This window comes from Lactuca serriola, chromosome 6, assembly GCF_051521515.1.
Source record: "Lactuca serriola cultivar US96UC23 chromosome 6, Lser_US96UC23_V15, whole genome shotgun sequence".
NCBI classification, from domain to species: Eukaryota; Viridiplantae; Streptophyta; class Magnoliopsida; order Asterales; family Asteraceae; genus Lactuca; species Lactuca serriola.
Genome location: NC_136413.1, coordinates 29,543,070 through 29,553,692, shown reverse-complemented (window position 1 = coordinate 29,553,692; position 10,623 = coordinate 29,543,070). Strand labels below are relative to the sequence as shown.

The 10,623-nt window shown below is 37.0% G+C and overlaps 1 protein-coding gene across 1 annotated transcript; it reads left to right on the top strand.

The window, feature by feature from the left end:
- Positions 1–1,586: 1,586 nt before the first annotated feature.
- Positions 1,587–3,237, top strand: LOC145059616 (uncharacterized). Its single transcript, XM_079007438.1, has 3 exons — positions 1,587–1,747; positions 2,002–2,714; positions 2,795–3,237. The coding sequence occupies exons 1-3, from the start codon at positions 1,587–1,589 to the stop codon at positions 3,235–3,237; spliced, it is 1,317 nt and encodes a 438-aa protein (XP_078863564.1).
- The last annotated feature ends 7,386 nt before the right edge of the window (positions 3,238–10,623 follow it).

Here is a 10,623-nt window from a genome sequence, read left to right as displayed (position 1 = left end):
CCGATCGTCCCTGGAACGCAGCCGCTGCCACCGGTCGTCCTCCCACCTCCCGCTGATGATTCAAGTATAAGGCTATTCCTCTTAAAATCGATTTATTTTCTATTCTTCTTTCTTCCTTCTTCTGAAAATCGTTTTCCTTGCTGCTCCCGAACCTGGAAATCAAAAAGCAACATCATCTTATGTTATTTGTTCCTGATTTGTTAAAAAAACGAAACCAAGTATGTTATTTGTTTCTGAAAATCGTTTTTTTTTTTTTTTGCTATTCTTCTTTCTTCCTTCTTCTGAAACCGATTTCTTGCTGCTCCTAAACATGAAAATCAAAAATCCAAATCATGTTATGTTATTTGTTCCTGATTTCTTCAAAAAACGGAAAAAAAAATTATTTCCCTGCTATGAGTTCCTGATTTGTTATATGTTGATGTTATTTGTTCAATGTTGATGTTATATGTTGATATTATTTCCCTGCTATGAGTTCCTGATTTATTATTTCCCTGCTATGAGTTCATGTTATGTTTGATTTTTTATATTCAATTGTTTATGTTCAATGTTTTTATGTTCTATTATTATGTTGAAATGTTGTTGAAATCATATTTGTGTTTGATGTTGTATTGAAATCATATATGCTCTTGTTGTTATTAGGAAATGTGCATTATATGTTGATGTTATATGCTGAGTTTGATGTTAAATGAACGAATCCTAATGTTTTCAGTGGACATAATGAAATGTTGATATGTTCTATGTATAGGATTATATGTTGATGTTATATGCATTTGTAATGCATTATATGTTGATGTTATGTGTATTTGTAATGCATAACTTGTTGCTAAAACATGCATTTTTTTTTTGTTGAATTGATCAAAGAAATGGGAGAAAAGAAGGATAGGATTAGTTAGAAGGTAGAAGGTGTAGAGAAAACATTTCTAGAAGCTTGTTTACGTGAAGTTACGATCAATGAACGGGAAGGGAGTAGTTTGAAAGCACTCTCTTGGAGGAATGTAGCTGAAACACTAAAAATTGAACATAACTTTATTGCCGACCAAAAACAAATGAAGAACCGCTATGACTACCTAAAGTCAAAGTTTGGTGCTTTTTTGAAGTTAAAAAACAAAACCGGTAATGTGTACAATTCAACAACCAACACCTTCAATCTTTCCAAAGAAGAATGTTTTTAAATAATAAAATATTTTTTTCCAAACAATCAAACAAACATGTGGATTCTTTGAGACGCACACCACTACCGTATCCTGACCTTTGCACACAGCTGTTTGAAGGCGCGACTGCGACAGGCATGCATAGTTGGGGACCAACGTCTACCCTTCCCCGTCCTACTCAAGACTCAAGCCACTATAGTTTGCATGACTTTGATGACATCGATTGCACTCAACAAGAAACTGTAGGTCTCAGTGACGAGTCATCTGCTCAATCAAAAAAACAAAAGACTATAGATACGGCAAAGAGTCAAAATAAAAAGTAAAGATAAGGGTAAAGATGCATCGAACTCAAGATTGCTTGAAATCGGGGAAGATATTGCCACAGTTGCTAAAATATTTGTGGAAAAGCATTCTTCTTCAAATTTGGGTGCGTGTATGGAAAAGCTGGAGAAGTTAGGATGGGGAATATTTGATCCAAGATACACTATTGTTGTTGCTCTTTTTGGTGAAGGCGTGGATAAGAGGCACGTGTGGTTAACCACTGATCCAGCTATTTGTGAGAATTGGGTCAAGACTGTTGGAGCACATTATGGAATGTTTCGCTAAGTAGATTTTTTGAATGTGTTGATGGTTTTTTTTGGATAACTAGATGGTTTTTTTTGGATTACTTGATGTTTGGTTTGAACTAGATGGTTTTTTTTTGATTACTTGACATTAATGACTTGATGTTTTGGATTACTTGACGTTTTGGATTACTAGATTTTTATATGATATGAATGACTTGATGTTTTGGATGAATTTTTATGTTATATGTTGTTAATATAATTGCTATGTATTTTCAAAATAACAGATTGCTTATGGATTCGGATGAAGAAATTGCATTTTTCATGTTACTATGTTGCTATTGGTTGAATCTAACATCCAACAGAATTGGAAGGGCAATTGATAATGATTCGGAAATGAGTGATCATCAACATACACAAGAATTGTTACATGGAACTTCTACACAATGTCATGACCTGATACGTGTTTCACGTGAAGCATATGTACTTTTATGCAATCATTTTAGACGAAACAATTGGTTGCAAAGTAGTAGGCATATAAGCGTTGATGAAAAGATGGCTATGTTCTTGACAACTATAGCACATAATAAACGGTTCAGGATTATCAAACGAAGGTTTCAACACTCCACAGAAACAGTTCATAGATGCTTTCATGAGGTGCTAAATGCAATGATGATTTTTGCAAAAGAAGTTATAGTGCCAACGAATTCTAATGCAACCGTGAATTCCTCAGAGAGGCATTGTAAGCTAAAAGAAATCTTTCCTGGGGCAATAGGTGTGCTAGATGGAACTCTTGTACATGCAGTCCTGTCTGCTGATCAACAGACTCGCTATAGGGGAAGAGAAAAAGGTGAATGCTTTCAAAATGTTTTAGGAATTTTTGATTTTGATATGATGTTCACATTCGTATGGGCCGGTTGGGAGGGTATAACACATGATTCGCGAGTTTTGAAAGAAGTTGCATGTAACCCGACTTCAGGCTTTCCGTTCCCTCCTCCAGGTTTTTAATTCTTTTTAAATTTATTCTAAAATACGATATTAAATTTCTATATATAATACTTCATTCACTCATGTGTATAGACAAATATTACCTTTGCGATGCTACATACACCAACACTCGTGGATTTATGACTCCTTATCGCAACACGAGGTATTGGTTAGCCGACTATCGACGGCGACGTGCGTTAACTAATGAAGAAAAATTCAATCATGCACATGCGCAACTCATAAATGTTATTGAACGTGCTTACGGTGTTTTGAAGGCGAGATTCTCAATCCTAAAGCAAATGGCTCCTTTTCCTTTTTCAGTGCAAAGAGATATAGTCGTTGCTTGTTTTGCAGTCCACAATTTCATAAGGAAATGCGATATTCATGATGAGTTATTTATGGTGTTCGAGGAGAATAATGCTCAAGCACAAGGGGGGCAAAATGATGGCGAAAACGTACACGATATGGAATGGGGTTCACAAGGAAATGAATACATGGATAATTTACGTGACCAGATTGCGAATCAATTGGTGTGAAATTAAATTTGTAGGATTTTATTTGGATTTTAGTATGATTTTGTGGATTTAAAAATATTTATGTTTGATTTGGATTTGTGTTTAAATTTGATTTATGCTAAATTTTGATTTTATATGGTGTTAATTTATTTTTTAATACATAATTAAGAATTTTTATTAGGTTATTTTCTAAATAAATAGTTGAATTTAATAAAAAATAAAACAGAAGGGTAAAATGGTCATTTTAATAATTCAGCAGAACAATTCAGAGGTCCCAACCAAACAGCATGTTAAACATTCAACTCTTAAAATTTTAGACCCTCTTAGAAATTCAGACCTCTTAAAAATTTAGATCTTAAAAATTCAGATCCTGCCAAACAGTCCCTTAGAAATACATGGTGCCACTGTTACTGCTCCGAAGCATCCACGTACTGAAAGAACTGTTCATGTTCCTTCTTTTCTACCAGCTCAATCCGTTCGGGCTGAACCTGGTAATCAAGTTCAAACTCAAAGTGTCTCTCGTGGACGCGGTAGATCATAATCTTTTTCTATGAAATCGCCTTCATGTCGTATTTATGGAAGGAATCATCCGGGCCAATGCAAAATAGACAAGGAATCCATTGTCTGTTATGGATGCGGAGAAAAGGGTCATATAAAGCCAGCTTGCCCAAGAAAGGATGTTACTTGCTATGCATGTGGTATTACTGGCCACAAGAAGCGTTTTTGCCCTACTCTTACTAGTCAGATAACGGGAAGTCAAGGTTTTGTTCAACAACCAGCGAGAAGTCAAGTCCCTGTTCAACAATCAAAGGGTACTCCAACTAAAAAGGAGGAGGTGCCAAAAGCTAAGGATTGTGCATTCCAGATTACCTCAGAGGAGGCATGCGAGGACCCGAATGTTGTGACGGGTACATTTCTTGTCAACTCTAGACCTGCTCACATCTTATTGATTCTGGTGCCTCAGATTCTTTTGTGTCTTATGAATTTGCGCATTCCTTTCAAATTGCTTGCTTTGTACTCGCGCAACCATTTAACGTAGATACTGCGGGAAGTATATCATTACTTGCTGATAAAGTCTATAGGGATTGTGTTATATAAATTGAAGGTTATACTTTTCTTGCTAACCTAATCCCTATCTCCTTGCCTAACTTTGATATTATTCTCGACATGGATTGGTTATCAAAGAACCATGCAGAACTGTTGTGCTATGAAAAGATAGTACGCATTCCTATTGAAGGGGGGAATCCTATCTATGTCTACGGTGAACAAAGACTCTTAAAAATAATCTCTTTCCTTAAAGCTCGTAAATTCATATCGAAAGAGTGTTCTATCTATCTGGCCTACACAGTTGATGTCTCAAAAGAGGAGAAGAAAACTGTAAATGATGTTCTCGTTGTTAACGAATATCCTGATGTTTTCCTCGATGACTTGCCTGGCCTTCCTCCAGATAGGCAAGTAGAATTCCGAATTGACCTTGTGCCTGGTGCTGCTCCGATTGCAAAGACTCCTTATTATCTTGCGCCAGCTGAGATGAAAGAAATAATGATCCAACTACAAGAACTACTTGACAAGGGTTTCATTCGACCGAGTACCTCTCCCTGGGGTGCTCCGGTACTCTTTGTCAAGAAGAAAGATGGATTGATGCGGATGTGCATTGATTATCGTGAGTTGAATAAGGTGACTATAGAGAACAAGTACCCACTACCTCGCATCGACGATTTGTTCGATCAACTTCAGGGTGTTAGCTATTTCTCAAAGATTGATTTAAGATCTGGCTATCATCAGTTGAAAGTTCACGAGCAGGAGGTACTGAAGACTACTTTTCGTACTCGATATAGGCATTATGAATTCCTTGTTATGCCGTTTGGTTTAACAAATGCTCCTGCTATATTCATGGATATGATGAATCGGGTATGCCACCCAATGCTTGATAAATCAGTCATCGTATTCATCGACGATATTCTAATCTATTCCAAGTCTGAAGCTGATCATGCCATTCATTTTCGTGCGGTATTGGAACTTCTTCGAAAGGAGAAACTATATGCTAAATTCTCAAAATGTGAATTTTGGCTTCGCAAAGTTCAATTTCTCGGCCATGTTATTTCTAGTGACGGTGTATCCGTAGATCCTATCAAAATCGAAGCCATTCAAAATTGGGAAGTGCCCCGTAATGCTTCCGAAATTTGTAGTTTCTTGGGTCTTGCGGGATATTATCGGAGATTCATTAAAGACTTTTCTCGTATAGTCGTACCTCTCACGAGTCTTACACGGAAGGAAGTGAAGTTCGAATGGGGTGAAGCCCAAGAAAAAGCTTTCTCAACTTTAAAAAGATCTTTTGACTCATGCTCCAATCTTATCACTCCCAGAAGGTTATGATGATTTCTCCGTGTATAGCGATGCTTCAAGATTGGGACTCAGTTGTGTGTTGATGCAACGTGGAAAAGTGATAGCCTATGCCTCAAGACAACTGAAAGATTATGAAAAGAATTATCCCACTCATGATCTCGAACTCGCTGCAGTGGTATTTGCCCTAAAACTTTGGAGGCATTATCTTTTTGGTACAAAATGCCAATTATTTACCGACCACAAAAGTCTCAAGTACATATTCAGTCATTAAACTTTGAATATGAGACAACAACGAGCGATGGAGCTAATCAAAGATTATGATTGTGAAATCCTATATCATCCTGGAAAAGCCAACGTAGTTGCCGATGCACTTAGCAGAAAGGTTTATCGCAATAGTATGTGTTATGTTATTACTCATACTACAATAAAATTCACCATTTTAGATGAATTAGAGAAATGGCAAGAAGAGGCCCTAAAGCCAGAAAAATGTGAAGAAAGAAGGGATGATACACTATAATGATGCTTTACTTGATGATCCGCGAGGATTAAAAGTATTCAAGAATCGGCTGTGGATTCCAAAGATTGGTGGATTGAGACAGAAGATTTTAGATGAAGCCCATAAATCTAAACTGTCAATCCATCCTGGTACTAGTAAAATGTACTATGATGTAAGAGCTGATTATTGGTGGCCTGGATTAAAGAGAGACATTGGAAGATATGTACATGAATGCTTAGTATGCTTACAAGTCAAAGCAGAGCACCAAAAGCCTTATGGAACCCCAGAAAGTCTTAGTGTTCCTGTATGGAAATGGGAAGAACTGTCCATGGATTTCATTACCAAATTGCCAAAGACTGCTAGACAGCATGATAGCATTTGGGTAATCGTCGACCGCCTGACTAAAAGCGCTTATTTTCTTGCAATGCGTGAAACGGCTCCAATGGAGAAATACGCACAAGTATACTTGGATGAAATTGTGGTAAGACATGGTGTGCCACTAAAGATCATTTCCGATCGTGATACTCGCTTCACTTCTCACTTTTGGCCGAGTATGCAACATGATTAGGATCTCGAGTTGCTCTCAGCACAGCTTATCACCCCCAGACAGATGGTCAGACAGAGATAACAATCCAAACAGTAGAAGATATGCTTCGTGCATGTGTCTTGGAGTTCGGTGGTAACTGGGATAAATACTTACCTCTTGTCGAATTCTCGTACAATAATAGTTACCACGCTTCAATCAAAATGCCACCATATGAAGCATTATATGGTCGCAAGTGTCGTACTCCATTATGTTGGTGAGACATAGGACATAAGATCCTTGGAGGCCCTGAAATGATTCAAGACACCACCGAAAAAATTCAAATCACACGAGAAAGAATGAAAGCGGCCCAGGATCGGCAGAAGTCCTATACAGAAAAGAGAAGACGACTCATAGAATTCCAAGTGGGTGATTTTGTAATGCTAAAAGTATCCCCGTGGAAAGGCATTATGAGATTTGGAAAGAAAGGAAAACTAAGCCCTAGATTTGTAGGTCCTTTCAAAATCATCCAGAGAATTGGAAAGCAAGCATACCGCTTAGAATTTCCTGAAGATTTGGCAGGTATTCATGATGGGTTTCATGTGAGTTATTTGCGCAAATGCTTGAGCATCAATGATGAGACAGTTCCATTATCCGAGGTGAAATTGGATAACAAGTTAAGATATGTAGAAGATCCGGAAGAGATCGTGAATGAAAGAACAACTAATCTATGTAATAAAGAAGTGGAGTTGGTGCTTGTCAACTGGAAACACCATCGAAACCCAAATTATACTTGGGAAAATAAGAATGAGATAAGAGCAAAATATCCTCATTTATTTTAATCGATGTAATTTCGGGGACGAAATCCTCAAAAAGAGGAGGTATTTGTAACATACACGTTTTGAAATCGTGTTTTAAGTAAATAATATTATGAAATATTATGTGAATTTGAATGTTGAGTTCTAATAGATAGTTCTTACTAGAATTGAAGTAAAATTATACTTAGAATCATTCACAAAGTATTGGAAGTCTTATGAGATTCCAATCAAATGCCAAATAGTGAAATATAGCGAAAATATAAAATTTTAAATAAGTAAATTTTATTATTGAAAGTTGTAGATAATCTCGTTAGAAACATTTGGGCGAAAACCTCATCGAAATCCGAGTTATAACGAAAGAGTTATGACCAATCGAAGATTCACGACAAAACCGGCACAGCGCCGAATGACGTAAAAAGTGAGTTTTTGATAAATTATTTTTTAGTCTTAGTAATCTAAATGAAAGTCGTAGTATTCATTAAACCGAGAAGTTCGATAAAAAGAACGCCAAAATTTGATTTCGTATGAGAAAGTTATGATTTTTCGAACTTTCAGCTTAACAGTAGACAGCTAAAAACTCGATTTTTAGATCGAGTGATTTTTAGCCGACACAGCCTAAACGAGAATTGAAGGTCTCGTCATTGGTAGCACAATGGTAAAAATTCTGACGAAAATAGACGTCAGATGAAGAAGTTATGAATTTTTTTTAACGGATTTTCCTGTCCCGGTCTGTTAAAAATAATAATATAAAAATTAAAATTTAAAATTAGCCAATAAAGTCTAAACGAAAGTTGTAGAGCATAATTTTAGCTACGCGTGCATATAAAGAACGTCAAAAACGGAGCTCGTATGCGAAAGTTATGAATTTTACAAGATTTGGCACATTTTTCGAGAAAATTCGCATGAATAGTACTGCCAAGTCATCCCTCGCATACAGCCTCCACGTGTCGCCTTCTGATAGGAACGAGGTTGCTGTGTCGCCTTCTGATTGGACTAAGTCCGAGGTCCAATAAGCTTGGGACACCTTCGCATGAGACACCCCCGGATCACCCTCGCACCAACGTGGAGCCTGCCCATTGGACCGAAGTTGGGTCCAATCTGAAGTTGCCGTCAGTGAGCCTGCTGTTCCGACCCGCGCCATCCGACCAATACGAGGCGAGCACCTGTCTGTCCGAAGCCTCGCCCTGATGCCACCTGGTCCGAGCATCGCAGCCACCTGCCTCCCTCGCATGCGCGCCATCTGGAGCCCCTCGCTGCTGTCGCGTGTTCCTCTTGGCTTCAGATCCGAGCTCCTCCTCCCCTATAAATACAGGGCATGCGAGACCTCTCGGGTAGTTTGAGAAATTTGGCACTTTCACCCTTTTTTTGATATATCTACTATTCCGACTTCCCCCGAAGCCCCGTACTGATTCCAAAGCCCGAAACACGCCTCGAGACTCCCGAGAAGCCCGAAAAAATTTATCTTTTCGGTTTTGAAGCTCTACCTTCGCAAAACCCGGTTTTCAACGACGAAAGTCATATTTAGAGCCGAAGTACTGCCCAAATTAATATTTTAGCCCCCGGTTATTTCACGGTGAGTTTAATATATAGGAACAATTGTATGTTATGTGTTATATGTGCTACGTGCTTTTCAGTGTTATTATTCCGGGTTATTTTTATTCGCTATTTTTAATAGCAAAGAAATACCTTTGACCATGTGATCAGTGAAAAGACTTTGATTCACGTTGGTACTGGTATGTAGCCTCTGGCCATGTAGAACATGTCTCCGTAAGAGAATGAATTCTATTCTATGGTATTGGCAGAAGGTAAGACATGGCTATAAGCCTGAAATCTACCAAAATGTTAATCTGAAGTTGTATATCTTCTGTGCCGTTTGGGCCAAAGCTTTATTGATGTATATCAAGCATGGAAATTGTTATGTCTCATTGATTGTATATCTTTAAATCAAATCAATGATTGATATGGAATGTTTGTCACATGATTCACATATGCCCTTGTTGTTCCTTGTTCCTCTTTGCTTCTACCATATTAAAGTATATATATGGCATAACATTATAGTGTATCTATTATTGAACTCACTAAGCGTCACCGCTTACCCTCTCAATGTTTAACAAATTGCAGGAGATAAGCATCCAGTATAGTTATATACTGGTAGAAGATTTTTGAATAGTTTGAAACTATTGTATCGATAGAAGCTTATGAATAGTTTGAAACTATTGTATTGTGCACTCCCATATGTATAAAACTATAGAATCCTGGGAAGTTATGTAGTATATAACACTTTAAAATAGTCGGTTTGTATCCAGTAGTTTGTAACCTCTTTATCAATGTAAAATATTGTTTTTATGAATATGCATGTAGCATGTTTTGGAGTAACTATATTGTCGAGTATGAAAGTTTGGGTCTTTCATAAATACGAAAGTTAGGGTATTTCAGCCTCTAATATGGACACGTCATTCTCCTATTACTTTTTCAAAAGTAGCTCTTTCTTGAGTAGGTGTTAACTCTCTTTCACATTTTGGCACGTGCATTTGTTCTAAGAGCTCTTCCACTAACCAATTTTGTATTTTCCAAAAGTGATTAACAATTAAGTATAAATAAACACTTAATTATATGATAAAATTATAATTACATACTTACATATTGTTGTTCCGCATCAACACAAACAAATACACCATTCCTATCGGTATGAGCCTTGTGAAACATTTCCACTCTCTTAAGGTTTTGTTTAACATTAAAAATTAGATTATATTTTAAATAAGTAATTACATGTATCGTACGTTACCTTCTTATAGCAAGTATTGCTATATGAGTTCGACCCCCCATGATTCACGGTCTTTTGCATTTGATGGACTTTTTTGTTCCTTTCTAAAGTAGCTTTCTATTCATCCGTTTGGAAAATACTTAACTGTTTTCCTCCAATTATCAACATCCATATCATCTGGGGGGGTGGCCAATGCTCTCGGGGTATACTCATATCCTTTGACTTCCAAAAAAATTATTATTTTGTATCAGCTTTACGCTGTCAATAACCTTTTAACAAAGCTACGTCAAAACTCTCTAACAATATAGCAACGTCTAGATCCTAGGACATCCGATCCAAATCAAACTTTATCTACAAAAAAAGGTTAACCGACTTAAAACCAATCATAATTAACCATATGAAAATTTTTGATATAAATAATGTACCCCTAAATATTGTTTTACTGTATCCTTTATCGCAG